We start from the raw sequence: 17,639 nt of genomic DNA, 5'->3' as shown, positions 1-17,639 counted from the left end.
ATTGATTCTTTAGATAGTTAGTGCTATCTGTGTGCCAGTGTTAATAAAATGAACATGGGTAGCTGGGTAGTTGATGGAAAATGACTTGGCCAATGGCCAATGCATTAAATTGGATATTCATGTCTTTAAGATGAAACACTTAAACCTTAATTGTTCCTAAAGAATCACGAGAGTAGGCCGCTCAGGTGGCGCAGCGGTAAAAACACACACTGGAACCAGCGTACGGAGGGTTAGCTTCGTTCTCCTCAATCAGAGCAGGGATCGGCATTGGTGGAGAGGAAGCATGATGCAATGGGGCAATTGGACGTGCTAAAAAGGGAGAAAAATGGGAGAAAATGAATAAAGAAAATATAAATATAAAAAGAATCACAAGAGTATATTTAAATTAGGGCTGTCGAAGTTAACGCGATAATAACGCATTAACGCAATCTCAATTTAACGCGATTAAGATAAATAGTGCCATTAACGCAAATTCTAGTTCATGTTGAGACTTGACTGGTAAAACAAACGTTTTAATGTCGGACATGTCACCGTTTTTCATTTGCGGTTTGTTAACATAATGTAAAAGAGCGTCGTAGCAGCTGCACTTGCATAATAAAGAAATAAATACACGCTATATTCACAAGTTGTCGGGAGCAGAACACTTTATTAACTTATTCTGTTACGGTAAAGAATACCGGACAGCTGAGTCAAGCACGTTGTCCATGAACTATGGAAGCCCCAAAGGGTCAAAACACACTCACTTCGTGTAGAAACGTCCATCAAACCATTGGATAGTATTACTGCCTAGTATGTGAGTGAATAAAACTCCCTTACAGTTTTCTCTTGTCCCAGCAGTTTTTAACATAAGTACATTCAGCATAAAATGTGTTCACCATTTTAATTGTAACATTTCACTTAAAAATCCTTGTTTTCTATAACATTTACACAGATTTTTTTTAATGCGATTAATCGCGATTAACTATATGAAATTCTGAGATTAATCGCGATTAAAAATTTTAATCGTTTGACAGCCCTAATTTAAATATATGACAAATATGCAATTTTACCATTTTAAAAACAGACCATTACTTACCATGTACATGTGAATGAGGCATTAAAATAACATGTCCTACATGACAGTTTTGCAAAGTCCTGCAGTCAATTAACTTAAATAATAGTGCTGCAAAGATCTTGATATACAATACAAACAAATTAAAATAAACTTAATCGTGTTTTTCTTTTGCAGTGTTGAACCTGACCCTGATTGACCTGCCAGGTATCACCAAGGTGCCCGTGGGAGACCAGCCCGCCGACATCGAGCAGCAGATCCTGGACATGATAATGCAGTTTATCTGCAGAGAGAGCTGCCTCATCCTGGCTGTTACACCCGCCAACACAGACCTGGCCAACTCAGATGCCCTCAAATTGGCAAAAGATGTAGATCCTCAGGGTAAGTCAGCATGATGTGTGCAAGATACTATAAGTCTGCGCAGCACCAGAAAGATTGCAAAACCTAATTTATCTGACATCTTAAGTTCTTCTGTAGTAAATCTGCTCTTTAAGAGCTACACATCTCCTAAATGATGTTGTAACAAGGACTTGCAGGACGTTTTGATTACAAGTGATGATTTATTTAAAAGATAGTCCAAATACTTGTCATTAAAACACAGGCAATGGTCGATCAATTCGTTAAGAGGCTGTGGTAGACAAGGTTTACAGGGCTGGTTAAAGATACAAAAGCTATGGTCCAGCTATGGTCAGTACATGCTTCGGTTCTGCTCTGATACCGCACACTGGTCTGCAACCACAAAAGGGGTCAAATAGGTAACTAGACAAACTCAAAACAGGTGCAACAGATCAGGGCAATTAGTGTAACTCAAAAGTAGGTGGAAAAAAAACAAACTTTTATTCTAGGGACTGGAAATGGGTGGAGTCAACAAAAGACCAGTGCAAAGTATTGACAGTTGTGAACTTTTCTAATAAAATTATTTTAAATGCACTATAATAATCATTATTTTTCTTTATTCTGTTTATGGTTATGTATTACAGATAATGCTAGAATCATGTGCATATGAGAAATTTCATCAGTTTTACCTAATCATAGTTGATTATAACACAGCTAATTATCACTGATCATATGGGTGTGTGGACAGCTCATTGTGGGTAAAAACATGTACTGAGTGTAATGCTCATACGACCACAACTCATTAAAATTTGATACATGTTCACATTCAACACATTCAGCATTTAACTAAAGTCTGGTAAATATGTAAGTGTAATTGCAGACACATTAATAATTAATACAAAGTATATATACACTCTTTAAGTGTATTAATTAAGTGGCATTTAGGTGGCACAGCGGTCTCTTATGGCAGCCCTATTGGCCAGGAAACTACACACACATTGGTTCTGTAATAGATTGGCGCCCTGTTCAAGGTATTCCTGCCTGGTGTCTAGTGTTTCCCGGTGGAACCGGACCCGCCGCAGTCTGGACCAGAATAACGCTTTGATGAAATGAAATTTAAATTATTATCAAATGCCACGTCCAACATTTTTTTATCCTGGTCAGTTCGCAGTGGGTCTGCAATGCAATGCAGTTCCAGTCCATTTCAGTGCCTCAGCCATTCCTCCTCAGACATAGTCAATAATTTCTGTATGTAGATGCCCGACTGGCTGATAGCATTGCAAAGGATTTGAACCCTGGATCCCAGTGGTAGTGGGTTAGCGTAACTTGCCACTGGGCCACCCGAGCGTCTCTGAATAGTTTTATTAATACAAAATAATGCCTGTGTTTTTACTGCTGCCTGTGGCCTTAATATTACTAACTACTGATATCTGTAATTAAATACGCAAATAACTGAGACACTTAATGAGCCAAAATTGTGGCAGAGGTCCAGTGTTATATTAAATGTACTATGATAAAATCATTTTACTATATTTTCCATTTAACTGAAAAGTCAGTTTTACTACAGGTTATGACATCGAGAAACCTGATTACCGACATACTAATGTAAGCTAATGTTTACATTCACTGAGGTGCATGTAAATCCCACATTATATTAAATTATTGCAATAATAAGAATAGTTCTTGCTGGTGTCCTAATATTCTTTGCATGTAAATGCTCCACCTTTATTAAATCATGTAAGAAGTTTTACTGTAAGAAATATAAATGTCACAGATTGTACCTGTAATGTTGTAATTGTATTACAGTGGTTTTAAGTTGGTCATTTTTCTGCTCCAGGTTTAAGGACAATTGGTGTGATCACTAAACTGGACCTGATGGACGAGGGCACTGATGCCAGGGATATTTTGGAGAACAAGCTGCTTCCTCTGAGGAGAGGTGAGGAGATCAATATTCAGGATTAGTTTCTGCTAATCTGTTAACCTTAATTATTTGGGTTTTGGCTATATCTAATCTAATGTAATCTCAATCTAATCTCACTGCTGCTTTCTGTTGTTAGGTTATGTCGGTGTGGTGAACCGTAGCCAAAAAGACATAGAAGGGAAAAAAGATATTAAAGCAGCTTTGGCTGCAGAGAGGAAATTCTTCCTGTCTCATCCTTCCTACAGACACCTGGCTGACAGCATGGGTACACCTCACCTGCAAAAAACCCTCAACCAGGTAACATCAAACATGGATGTTGATGGGTGATTAGGAAGAAAAAAGGACTATATACACTGATCTGCCATAACATTAAAACCACCTCCTTGGTTCTACACACACTGTCCATTTTATCAGCTCCACTTATCATATAGGAGCGCTTTGTAGTTCTACAATTACTGACTGTAGTCCATCTGTTTCGCTGCATGCTTTGTTAGCCCCCTTTCATGCTTTTCTTCAATGGTCAGGACCCCCACAGGACCACCACAGTGCAGGTATTATTTAGGTGGTGGATCACTCTCAGCACTGCAGTGACACTGACATGGTGGTGGTGTGTTAGTGTGTGTTGTGCTGGTATGAGTGGATCAGACACAGCAGTGCTGCTGGAGTTTTTAAACACCTCACTGTCACTGCTGGACTGAGAATAGTCCACCAACCAAAAGTATATATTCAGCCAACAGCGCCCTGTGGGCAGCGTCCTGTGACCACAGATGAAGGTCTAGAAGATGACCAACTCAAACAGCAGCAATAGATGAGCGATCGTCTCTGACTTTACATCTACAAGGAGGACCAACCAGGTAGGAGTGTCTAATAGAGTGGACAGTGAGTGGACACGGTATTTGAAAACTCCAGCAGCGCTGCTGTGTCTGATCCACTCATACCAGCACAACACACACTAACACACCACCACCATGTCATTGTCACTGCAGTGCTGAGAATGATCCACCACCTAAATAATACTTGCTCTGTGGTGGTCCTGACCATTGAAGAACAGGGTGAAAGCAGGCTAAAAAGATATGAAGAGAAACAGATGGACTACAGTCAGTAATTGTAGAACTACAAAGTGCTTCTATATGTTAAGTGGAGCTGATAAAATGGACAGTGAGTGTAGAAACAAGGAGGTGATTTTAATGTTATGGCTGATCAATGTGTATACTGTATGTACCAAGAAGGGAACGCTGGACAACAGGTTATAGAACATTAGTGCAGATATTCTATTTACAAAATAAAAAATAATACTGGAAAAAGGAGCAAGTAAAAGTACATTTTAGAGATACAAAGCAGTGCCGTGAGTCTGTGCAGAGGAGGACTGTTTGTAGGGAGGCTTGATGAGCTGTGGAATGAGTGTCTGTGGGGAAGATCAGCTAATGTGGGGGTGGTCAAGTGGCAAATGACCATTATGTGTTCATGAAGAGAAGCTGCAGTGTAAGTTGGTTATACAGCAGGACAAAATCTCCAAAACAAACTGAAGTTTAAAACTTTTCTGTCTGGGATTTGAATCTTAGCGGCCGGTGGAATAATAGACGTTTTATGTGCACACTCTCTCTCTCTCTCTCTCTCTCTCTCTCTCTCTATGAATAGTGCACACTTAGTGCTGGTCTCAAACTGGTCTCAAGCACTATCTCTCAAAATATGGACAACTGTGTAAGGGAGGCCATTTGATGTAAAATCTGTTTCAGCTCAGGTATACAAACCAGAATGATCAACCTAGTATTCCAAGAGCAGCCGAAAAAAATATTAAAAGTTTATTAAGTAGACTCAGTATCTCTCTTTTTTTATTAGTAATTACTAGCAGATACTTGGGGATCAGTTATCAGTATCGGCAGCTGTTTTGATATTGGTGGGAAAAGTAGCGTAGGCCAAGCTGTAGCCTAGTGGTTAAGGAACTGGACTAGTAATCCGAAGGTCACTGGTTCAAGCCCCACCACTGCCAGGTTGCTGATTTTGGGCCCTTGAGCCAGGCCCCTAACCCTCAATCACCCAAGGTGGATGGGTCCCTGCTGAGTCTGGTTCCTCTCAAGGTTTCTTCCTGTAATTTTAAGGGAGATTTCCTTGCCACTGTTGCCCTCAGTTTTGGTCTGTTGGTCCTGGATTCTGTAAAGTTGCTTTGAGACAATGTCTATTGTAAAAAGCGCTATATAAATAAAGACTTGAATTGCTCTGACTGCATACTGTAACTGTAATGTAAGTCGCTTTGGATAAAGGCGTCTGCTAAATGCTAAAAATGTAAATGTAAAAATAGTGCAGTGGTTCTCAACCGGGAAGGAGGAGCAGCCCACCAAGGGGGCCTCAGTGAGCCTAAAGGGAGGGTCCAGTTGTATTTGATTGAAAAGAGTAATAATCACATGTAATTGGACGGAAAAATCAGTAGGCTTTTAGCATACAGGAGATCTCTTGTGATGTCATATGATACACTGGGTCATTGAGAATGGACACATACTGTAAAGCCCCAGTTATTAAAGCACCTCACAAGAATTTTAAGTACTGTTCTAAGTCACTGCACATTTCATAATACAAAATGAACAAGTATGATCCACTTCCTCTTAAATATACTGCTGCTAAAACAATGAATGTCTGAGTCCAGTCACAGCTCTGTTATTCATGCCATCTGGTCCATGATTAGATGAATCAGAAGCTGCTCCGTCTGCTTCTAGGTAAAATGGTACTAACCACAGGATAAATGCACACATCATTGCTTTATTTTTAACTATAATGGCTATGTTTGGTGGTACTTTATGTATTTTACTTTGTTTATCTCCACAGCAACTGACCAATCACATTCGAGACACGCTGCCTGCATTCCGGAGTAAACTACAGTCTCAGCTTCTATCTCTGGACAAGGAGGCCGAAGAATACCGCCATTTCAGGCCAGACGACCCGTCACGCAAGACTAAAGCCCTGTTACAGTGAGTGCTTTACACAGTGCAACACACTGACATGGCAAATGTTTAATGTGAAGTGTAAATTTTTAGAATTTTATTACCCATATGGCCAGACATGTAAAAATGTGTGTACATTTGCAGTTATTAACAAAAACACAAGAGGCAAGCAAACGGTTGACTGAACTCTGATAGCTTGAAGGGGTTTTGCATGTTACACACCAGCATGGCTTCTGACATGCATAACAACAATTGGGACAGTGGTAGCCTAGTGGGTAGGCCTTTGGGCTATCAACTGAAAGGCTGAGAGTTCTAATCCAAGTTCTGCCATGCAGCCACTGTTGGGCCCTTAAGCAAGGCCCTTAACCCTGTCTGCTCCAAGGGCGCTGTACAATGGCTGACCCTGCGCTCTGACCCCAGCTTCCAAACAAGCTGGGATATGCGAAGAAAGAATTTTGTTGTACTGTTCACCTGTATGTATGTATATATGACAAATAATGGTACTCATTCTATCAATGAAAAAGAGCCCTGGGGCATCAAATGTCTGATGGGACCTGCAGTGTGCAAGCAAAATCAGATGGAACCTGGAAAATACTTATAAAACTAATATGATACTGCAGGTTATTGTTTGATATGCCTTTCATCAAACGTGGATGCTTTCAGGATGGTGCAACAGTTTGCAGTGGACTTTGAAAAGCGAATTGAAGGATCAGGTGATCAGGTGGACACCGTTGAGCTGTCAGGAGGAGCCAAAATCAATCGGATCTTTCATGAACGCTTTCCTTTCGAGCTTGTCAAGGCAAGTGTGTGTATTTGTGTGTGTGTGTGTGTGTGTGTGTGTTTGTGTATGACTGTCTAAAGCAGGGGTGCCCATACTTTTGTGGCTTGAGATCTACTGTTTCAGTCGACAGGTCATCGCAATCTACTTTTTTAAAAATGGGTGGCCTCATCATTTTTTTAAAAAAGCTTTGAAGCTGTTGATATTCAGCATTGCAGGGCAAGTGACGTAAAAATCACACTAACCTTATTCTGATGATTTGCACTGAATGCTGTCAGTCAGGTTTATGTAGTCTGGACAGTAGCTGCTGATACTGATTTTCAAGCAGCTTCCAAGTGTTCATCAGTAAGGGTGGACCCATATTTAGACTTAATTATTTTCATGTTGAAAAAGGCTGATTCACATAAGTAGGTTGATCAAAAAATGCTGTCAAATATGTGGCACATTTTCTTATGTTTGGATATTTTCCTTAGCCAGCAGGTTCCAAAATTGTCCAGCAGAGGCCTGTGACTTCATATGAATGTCAGATTGTAGGGTTAAAATTTCTGTATGTAACATGAATATTCTCCATCAGCTTCTTCCACATATGAACGAAACAGCCGTCTTTGCAGTGGTCCTGCCCGAATTGAACCATTTTTGGTTTTATTGTGCTTGGTTTTGCACTCATCTTCACAAACAGTGTAGGTAACAAAAGGAAAAATGCAAAAATGGTGCAAGCTGGCTACTGCTGAATGAAAACGTTCTAGATATGCGGTGCTTTAGGTGATCTGAGGTGTAGCTATGGTAACAGACCGCAAATTAAAGAAACAGTGGCCACATTTCATGTCAATCACATTGACCTGTTTGAGTGAGGCGCGATCTTCCTGCGTGCACTGTGCGATCGACTGGTAGATCGCGATCGATGTATTGGGCACCCCTGGTCTAAAGTGTGTCACCATAGTGCGAAATCCACTTTCTTTTATACAGTGCTATGAGAACATATTCACACCCCCATTTAAAATGTACAGTGGGTGTTTGTGTGTCTGTGGCAGCGTCATGTTTGTAAGCACAAAAGCAAATAGCACAAGCAACACTTCTTAGGGCTACATTTTGTCAGTGTTTTTTCTGTAATGTTCTGTCTAATGATCTGCAGATGGAGTCTGATGACAAAGAAATGCGCCGGGAAATCAGCTACGCTATTAAAAACATCCATGGTATCAGGTAAATACCTCACTTCACTCTCCGTATGATAACATGATGAAAGTCATTTTGGAGGTTTTGTAGATCAACTTAACCCTGTTACTGACCACACTTTATTTATCTGCAGACATTCATTTATTGTATTAGGCAAAAGGAAGAAAACACCCTGGACAGGTCGCCAGTCCATCACAGGGCAGACACATACACACACACACACGCACGTTAGTAGCTCTTACTGCAGTTAACCTGACGGGGCGGCACGGTGGCTAAGTGGGTAGCACTGTCACCTCACAGCAAGAAGGTCCTGGGTTCGATCCCCAGGTGGGACGGTCCGGGTCCTTTCTGTGTGGAGTTTGTATGTTCTCCCCGTGTCTGCGTGGGTTTCCTCCGGGTGCTCCGGTTTCCTCCCACAGTCCAAAAACATGCAGCTAGGCTAATTGGAGACACTGAATTGTCCTATAGGTACCTAGCCGCTTAGATGCACAAACCAGTGCATTGTAGATAAAAATAGGGAGGGTTGTGTCAGGAAGGGCATCCGGCGTAAAAACCGGGCCAAATCAATAATGCGGATGATGATCCACCGGCGACCCCTAACGGGGAGAAGCCGAGGAAATTGACTGCAGTTAACCTGACTGTCTTTGGACTTGTGGGAGGAAACCAGAGCACCCACAAAAAACCCATGTGGACACAGCGAGAACATGCAGAAACCATGCAGAAAGGACCCTGTCCGCCCGGCAGAGGAACCGAACAAAGACCTTTCCTGCTTTAAGGCAACAGCGCTGCCCATTGTGCCACTTTGCTTCCAATTTGCAGACATGTATTCTTTAATATTGGGCAAAAAGACCTAGCTACCATTCAGCATCTCAGTTTAGCTGAAGGTTGTTGGCCAGTGGTAGCTCAGCGGTGCGAGACTACTGATAGGAAGGTTGTTGTTTTAACCTCACAACTGCCACGTTGCTACTGTTAGTGGCACAGCAGTCTATTACGCTAGCTCACCACTAGTGAGAAATAATAGAATTAACTGCAGATGTTTTTGTTGTAATTAAGTGACCTAAAGTACTTTGCTTTTTACTGTCGATTGTTTTTCCACCACCTGTATGTTCATGTTTGTGTTTATGTGCTAACTGAAGTATGTAATATAAAGTCTTACTCCGAAGTAAATGACATTTAGAGTTTTAATGGATGTTAAGGCTGCACCACTTGATGTCATTTTGTTTTTTGTTTATGTTTCTAGAACTGGTCTTTTCACTCCGGACATGGCATTCGAGGCCATAGTGAAGAAACAGGTAGTGAAGCTGAAGGAACCCTGTATTAAATGTATTGACCTGGTCATTCAAGAACTCATCAATACAGTGCGTCAGTGTGCCAATAAGGTGCGGTTTTCTGCAATCATCTGTTATTCAATCACTTTTGTTTTCATTTTTGATATACCTACAGTCAATTTATATAAATTTTACACTGAATACAATGAATTTCAACTTTGTACTCAAACAACCACTTGTGTACATGTTATTAAGTGTTACCATCCATGTACATGTTATGTTCTTATCTCTGTAGCTGGGTACGTTCCCCATGCTGAGGGAGGAGACGGAGCGAATTGTCACATCACACATTCGTGATCGTGAGAGCCGTGCCAAAGACCAGGTAATTCCAACACGCATCTGGACCTCCACACTGTACACTCCAGTTTTCTGTTAATAAAAAACTCACATGTGCAGGATGCATTTAGATGCAGATGTAAACATGTACAAGCATTTAGCTCAGTCTGTACTTAACACTAATATATAAAACATTTCCACTGCGTGTTAAAAAACAAATCACAAACTAACCAGTAATGAACAGGATGCTTGTGTCTAATTCTTGTTTATTATTTTAAATAATGTAAAAGTTAATCCATTATTGTTTAGTCATGCAACACCACCATTATAATGATTCTTTTTCTGAATATGTGGACACAGTTCAATCAAATGTAAGCAAATGATGTGCAGTGGTGAATGCATTTAAATGATATAAGGCAGCGGAGGCTCTGCAGTTAAGGTACTGGACTATTGATTTGAATCCCCACCGTTGCCAAACTGTTGGGCACCTGAGCATGACCCTTAACTCCTATTTGCCAGCTTTGTTATGGGTCACACTTGTTGCTTTGAATAAGTGCCATAAATGTAAATGTATGCATTTAATTTTGTGGCAAAAGTGAGCATAAGAGTTTGTTGCGGAGGAACATCGGTGGGCTGCACACAGCTCTGACCTTAACACCACTGAAGCATGAATTGAAACCTATGAGACAAGCCTTTTCCATCAACATCTGTGCCTTACTGGGCAAAGGGTGAATGGGAAAGGCTTAAATGTTTTTAATAAAACTTTAAATCTCAGCTGTGCTATCGACCTGGCCGGGTGTCCAACGGGCATTATTGGCTGTGTCTGAAGGAGGGAGGTTGATGAGGTTCCTCATTGCTGCTGCAAATGCAGACTCTGCTGGCTGGTTGAGATGGCTCCATGAAAAGAGGGGAACTCACAAAGCAGCTTGACTCTCAGTACGTCAAGTGGATGGCAATTGCATGAAGCCAAGACTGTTGTTAATAATAACACAGTTGTAACCCACTGAAAGCTTCTGTTTTTCCACTGTTGTGCTATAACAATCAGTTTGTGCTGGTATGTTTTTGTATTTGATGTAAAAAAAATATTCTGGTATGAAAACCAGGTATTTTAGTTAATAGAAATGTACTTGGCTCAACTACAGCCATGATCAGAAATCTGTGTGATTTTAAGAGAATATTCTGGATGTTTTTACAGATTCTGTTGCTGATTGATGTCCAGCTTGCTTACATCAACACCAATCATGAGGACTTCATTGGCTTTGCCAAGTATGTATTTTTTCATTTAACATAATAAAGAGCTAGAACCAGTGTGATGCCCTGAAATAAATGTAATTATTTAATTAACCGACCTGTTTCTTATTCATATGTAATCAGTGATTTGAGTGGGCTGGTACTCACTGCTACACAGTACCAACAGTACATTAGATTTTTTGGCATAACTTGAATTTTTTCGTGCACTTCTTACAAGCTGCATTTACTCTGTGTTTGCCCTCTCCATATCAAGTTCTGGGTGATTCATAATGAACGTATATAAACTGCATTACCCAAGGGACACTAGTGTTTTCTTGATAAATCTAGCACAAAACAAGTACTGTCATGTTAATTCTAGTCTAAATATGTGAACAAGTATGAATACTGGCACTTTTTTCCTCCCACTCTAAGTACTGTCCATAATAATAATAATAATAATAATAATAATAATAATAATGATTTCTTAACATTTTTATTGATTATTAATATTTGGACATCATCTTACTTTTATTCTTGTGATTTGAAGTGCACAGCAGAGGAGCACCCAAGCAAACAAGACGAGTTCTGCAGGAAATCAGGTTAGTAAATTGTTTGTGTGTGTGTGTGCATGTGTGTTATTTGTGTATGCCACATAGTACATACACACTCTCAGAGGTATAAATATTAAATTGCACCTTTAGTATGTACACTATATGGCCAAAAGTATTCCCCCCATACTTGTTTATCAAGTTCAGGTGTTTCAGCCACACTTATGATGATCCAGCATAACAGGCATAGCATTATGACCACCTTCCTAATATTGTGTTGGTCTCCCTTTTGCTGCCAAAACAGCCCTGCAACTGCGACGCACTGTGTATTCTGACACCTTTCTATCAGACCCAGCATTAACTTCTTCAATAATTTGAGCTACAATAGCTCGGGCCAGCCTTCGCTCCCCACGTGCATCATTGAGCCTTGGCCGCCCATGACCCTGTCGCCGGTTTACCACTGTTCCTTCCTTGGACCACTTCTGATAGATACTGACCACTGCAGACAGAGAATACCCCAGAAGAGCTGCAGTTTGGAGATGCTCTGACCCAGTCGTCTAGCCATCACAAGTTGGCCCTTGTCAAACTCGCTCAAATCCTTACACTTATCCATTTTTCCTGCTTCTAACACATCAACTTTGAGGGTAAAATGTTCACTTGCTGCCTAATATATCCCACCCACTAACAGGTGCCGTAATGAAGAGATATTCAGTGTTATTCACTTCACCTTTCTGTGGTCATAATGTTATGCCTGGTCGGTGTATGAAATACATAATATACTTAAAAGAATTCAACAGCCTGGGAAAAGCTTTTCCCCCTGTTCCAGTATGATTGCCTTTCAGTCTAATATCAGAGTCAGACTTCTCACATGCTTTTTTGATTATATGAGCACAATTTCCCACAGACACACACCAAAATCTAATGGCAAGACTTTCCAGATGAGTGATGACTGTTATGGCCAAAAAGATGGGATGGGTCAACATTGTATTGATGCCCATCAAGTCTATGGTCTGGTGTCTGTACACTTTTGGCCATATGGTGTATTTTTAGGGATGTACACCATATATATAAATAGGGAATATATATATAGGGAAGTGCACATTGTGTATTTGAGTATCACTTAAGATGTATTATACACTGTTGTATACCTTACATGGTTTATATGTAAATTACCATGTAAAAAACATTCTTAATGTACAAAAAATGAACTTTTAAATGTTGCTGACAAGCAAAGGTTCATTTTTACCTCCATTTCTTTATTATCGTTGTTTCACTTTGTTATACTTGGTAGCTTATGCAGTTTTTTTGTTTGTTTAAATGCCAAGTTTTAGTTTTTAAGACATGCAAATATATTATTATGTGTTTTATTGATTTGAGTCTCTGTTTTGTTGATCTGTAGTTCTGCAGCTGGTTTCTGTGCTATAATTTATGCTTTTATTTAGGAGTGGGTGATATAACTGATATTTATAATTTAAATATTAACATGACATTTTCTTGATTACAATCAGTACCCTACTTAGCAGTTCTATCTGTTAACATTTATTTATTGGCCAAAATGACATTCTAAATAAAGATAAATATGTCCTAAATGTCTCATTACAAGACTATAATAGAATAATTAAATTCATTTATAGGCATTTTGAGCAGTTATAAAGTGCCATGTGGTTCATTTAAATGAATTCTGATCATTTTTATAGTCTGTATTAATGTATGCCTAACAAAAAGACCAGAGAGAGCTGGAGGTTGCAGAGATGAGGTTCTCATTGGGTGTGAAGAGGATGAACAAGATTAGGATCGTGTTTGTTAGAGTGATGGCACAGGTATAATGTTTTAAGGACAAAGTTAGAGAGGCCAGATTGAGATGGTCTGAGCATGTGCAGAGGAGGGATGAGAGTGCTATTAGGAGAAAGTGCTGAGGAGGAGAGGATGGCCAAAGAGGAGGTTTATGGATGCAATGAGGGAGGACATGCAGGTGGTTGGTGTGACAAAGGAGGAAGATGGTGGTGGTCCCATTATTGTGAACCCAGTATTGTGAATCGCATCACATTGTGGGTAGAGTGTATCATTACATCCCTAGAGTTGATTGATTAAGCTGATCAGTGTCCAGATACTCCAGTGTCTTAACATCCAAGTGTGCAGACTATTTTATGACTAATTTATTATTACACAGTAGTTTTTATGACTACATTTACTCTGACTGAGTGGCTGTGACAGTGAAATGTTTATGGATCAATCATACCCAAGGCGTGGCTATAGAGATTATTTTTAGCAGCAAAGACTAGAAGTACGGTCAGGATTGATTGGGAAACATGGTACATAGTACAGTAAGAGATACTGGATAACAAGCTGTTTTTCTCTGCAAAAGAGCTACTGCACAGGGAACATATGGGACTTATACAAGGGACAGTGCTCACCGAAAGGGTATAGCTTTGGGCTATCAATCAGAAGGTTGTAACTTCAATCCTGGCTCTGCCATTCATCCGTATCACCCACTCCTAAATCCTGTTATGTTTTCATGAATTGTTTTATTTTATCATGCCCAGCATCTTTTTTTTCACCCCCAACCCCTCTTGATGAGAGAGTCATCCCCAAGCATGTCCTTGTTTATGGATATCGGCTGTTTCGGCTCTGACAGGATATCCAGGTACGTACGAGTAATGTCTGTTTAAACTCAGAGCCTAAGATACTGGTTAAGCCAAGTTATTGACCTGTACCAGTATTGCTCATTAAAATTACATCCAGTTGGTGTCTTTTTTGGTTTTTATTTAATTTTAATCATCATTGTTATAATTACAATGTATTATTATTATTATTATTATTATTACAATTTATTATTGTTATTATTATATTTTTTGTAATAATAATAATATTACAATTTATCTTTATTATCATTTTAATTGTTGTTACTATTATTGTTATTACAATAATATAATAATATAATGTATAATGTTACTATTAATAGTATAATTACTATTAATAATAGTATAATTATTAATAATAGTATAATTACATTTATCTTTATTTATTATTTATTTATTTACATTTATTATTTATTGTTACTATTATTGTTTTGTTACAATGTATTATTATTAATAATAATATAATTACAGTTTATCTTTATTATTATTATTTATTATTGTTACCATTGTTGTTATTACAATGTATTATAATTAATAATAATATAATTACAATTTATTTGTATTATTATTATTACAATTTATTATTGTTGCTATTGTTGTTACAATTTATTATTATTATAAATGTTATTATAAGTTTATTATTTTATTTATATTTTTTATATACAGTGTATCACAAAAGTGAGTACACCCCTCACATTTCTGCAAATATTTCATTATATCTTTTCATGGGACAACACTATAGACATGAAACTTGGATATAACTTAGAGTAGTCAGTGTACAGCTTGTATAGCAGTGTATATTTACTGTCTTCTGAAAATAACTCAACACACAGCCATTAATGTCTAAATAGCTGGAAACATAAGTGAGTACACCCCACAGTGAACATGTCCAAATTGTGCCCAAAAGTGTCGTTGTCCCTCCCTGGTGTCATGTGTCAAGGTCCCAGGTGTAAATGGGGAGCAGGGCTGTTAAATTTGGTGTTTTGGGTACAATTCTCTCATACTGGCCACTGGATATTCAACATGGCACCTCATGGCAAAGAACTCTCTGAGGATGTGAGAAATAGAATTGTTGCTCTCCACAAAGATGGCCTGGGCTATAAGAAGATTGCTAACACCCTGAAACTGAGCTACAGCATGGTGGCCAAGGTCATACAGCAGTTTTCCAGGACAGGTTCCACTCGGAACAGGCTTCGCCAGGGTCGACCAAAGAAGTTGAGTCCACGTGTTCGGCGTCATATCCAGAGGTTGGCTTTAAAAAATAGACACATGAGTGCTGCCAGCATTGCTGCAGAGGTTGAAGATGTGGGAGGTCAGCCTGTCAGTGCTCAGACCATACGCCGCACACTGCATCAACTCGGTCTGCATGGTCGTCATCCCAGAAGGAAGCTGACGCACAAGAAAGCCCGCAAACAGTTTGCTGAAGACAAGCAGTCCAAGAACATGGATTACTGGAATGCCCTGTGGTCTGACGAGACCAAGATAAACTTGTTTGGCTCAGATGGTGTCCAGCATGTGTGGCGGCGCCCTGGTGAGAAGTACCAAGACAACTGTATCTTGCCTACAGTCAAGCATGGTGGTGGTAGCATCATGGTCTTGGGCTGCATGAGTGTTGCTGGCACTGGGGAGCTGCAGTTCATTGAGGGAAACATGAATTCCAACATGTACTATGACATTCTGAAACAGAGCATGATCCCCTCCCTTCGAAAACTGGGCCTCATGGCAGTTTTCCAACAGGATAACGACCCCAAACACAACCTCCAAGATGACAACTGCCTTGCTGAGGAAGCTGAAGGTAAAGGTGATGGACTAAACCCAATTGAGCACCTGTGGCGCATCCTCAAGTGGAAGGTGGAGGAGTTCAAGGTGTCTAACATCCACCAGCTCCGTGATGTCATCATGGAGGAGTGGAAGAGGATTCCAGTAGCAACCTGTGCAGCTCTGGTGAATTCCATGCCCAGGAGGGTTAAGGCAGTGCTGGATAATAATGGTGGTCACACAAAATATTGACACTTTGGGCACAATTTGGACATGTTCACTGTGGGGTGTACTCACTTATGTTGCCAGCCATTTAGACATTAATGGCTGTGTGTTGAGTTATTTTCAGAAGACAGTAAATCTACACTGCTATACAAGTTCTACACTGACTACTCTAACTTATATCCAAGTTTCATGTCTATAGTGTTGTCCCATGAAAAGATATAATAAAATAATTGCAGAAATGTGAGATGTGTACTCACTTTTGTGATACACTGTATTTATATTTTATATTTTAATACTTATATATATAATATATTATATTATATTATTTATATTTTATATTACAATTTATTCGAAACTTTTCAATGTTTGTGTCTAAAATAATTAAACATTAAATTTAATTATTAAATTTAAGTGTCAAAGCTCTGGTATTCAAAATACACAGAAACGTAGCTTCTGGGGAACTGGGTTTGATCCCTGCCTCCAGTAACTTTTTATAGGGCATTTGTCATGTTCTTTCCACGTCCACCTACGTTTCCTCTGAATGCTCTAAGCTTCTCTGCTCTAAATTGTGCTTTGTGTTTTCATATAACTATAGAGTCACAACATGTCAAGAAAAAAATGTTCAGCTAAAACGATGGCAGTTAATCATTTCAATCCAGCAGACAGTTTTTAGGATTTTTTTTGTGCTACTGCTTGAATATTAGTCCGTTTCTGTGTGGGTTGTGTGATACCTATCATTTATCACTCTGTTAATGGACATTTTGGGGGTTAAAACACAGAAATGTATTAATGTGTTAAAAGATTTTATTTGAATACTGGAACAACACTTCATAGTCATACAAACAGCTTTCAGGAATTAGTATAACAGAAGGTGTGGATCTAGTTTAGTGGTTTTGCTTCTCAATTATCCCACAGTCAGTTTTCAGTTTTTGCTTTTTCGTACTTCATCAGGTCATTCGAAAGGGCTGGCTGACCATCAACAACATCAGCATCATGAAAGGAGGAGCCAAGGAGTACTGGTTTGTTCTGACCGCTGAGAGCTTGTCCTGGTTTAAGGATGATGAGGTGAGCAGCTTTTTTACTTTTCCTATTAATTTTTTTCTCCCAATCTGGTCGTGTTCAATTGTAATTGTAACTTTCTCCACTGCTGCACTATGCCTGTCCTGAATAAGTAGAGCTGCAGACTGTCATGAAGTCTTGAACACTCTCGTGTGCAGGCACCAACCAGCCAGCAGAGGCTGCAATTGCAGCAGCAATTATAAACCCCATCAACCTCCTTCCCTCAGGCACAGCCAATCATGCTTGTTGATAGCACAGTTGAGATCTGGACTCGAGAGCTGGATTAATAGACTAGTGCATGAAGCCAATGTGTCACACGAGCGAAGGCATTTACACATTCATGTATTGTTTAGAATTAGCCCAAGTACTCCAACATGGATA

At 39.5% G+C, this 17,639-nt stretch overlaps 1 protein-coding gene across 1 annotated transcript in view; it reads left to right on the top strand.

Moving 5' to 3' along the window:
* The window catches only part of dnm3b (dynamin 3b), a 53,282-nt gene that overhangs the window by 7,015 nt on the left and 28,628 nt on the right, over positions 1–17,639 (top strand). Inside the window, exons 5-15 of the mRNA XM_062994388.1 lie at positions 1,229–1,432; positions 3,225–3,323; positions 3,445–3,605; positions 6,129–6,271; positions 6,908–7,043; positions 8,155–8,222; positions 9,436–9,574; positions 9,759–9,845; positions 10,995–11,065; positions 11,577–11,628; positions 17,151–17,264. Coding sequence (XP_062850458.1) covers positions 1,229–1,432; positions 3,225–3,323; positions 3,445–3,605; positions 6,129–6,271; positions 6,908–7,043; positions 8,155–8,222; positions 9,436–9,574; positions 9,759–9,845; positions 10,995–11,065; positions 11,577–11,628; positions 17,151–17,264 — 1,274 coding nt within the window. The remainder of the gene's footprint in view (positions 1–1,228; positions 1,433–3,224; positions 3,324–3,444; positions 3,606–6,128; positions 6,272–6,907; positions 7,044–8,154; positions 8,223–9,435; positions 9,575–9,758; positions 9,846–10,994; positions 11,066–11,576; positions 11,629–17,150; positions 17,265–17,639) is intronic.

Source organism: Trichomycterus rosablanca, chromosome 4 (genome assembly GCF_030014385.1).
Source record: "Trichomycterus rosablanca isolate fTriRos1 chromosome 4, fTriRos1.hap1, whole genome shotgun sequence".
Classification (NCBI taxonomy): Eukaryota; Metazoa; Chordata; class Actinopteri; order Siluriformes; family Trichomycteridae; genus Trichomycterus; species Trichomycterus rosablanca.
Note: the sequence above shows the minus strand (reverse complement) of the source record. Positions and strands in the feature narration are given on the sequence as shown.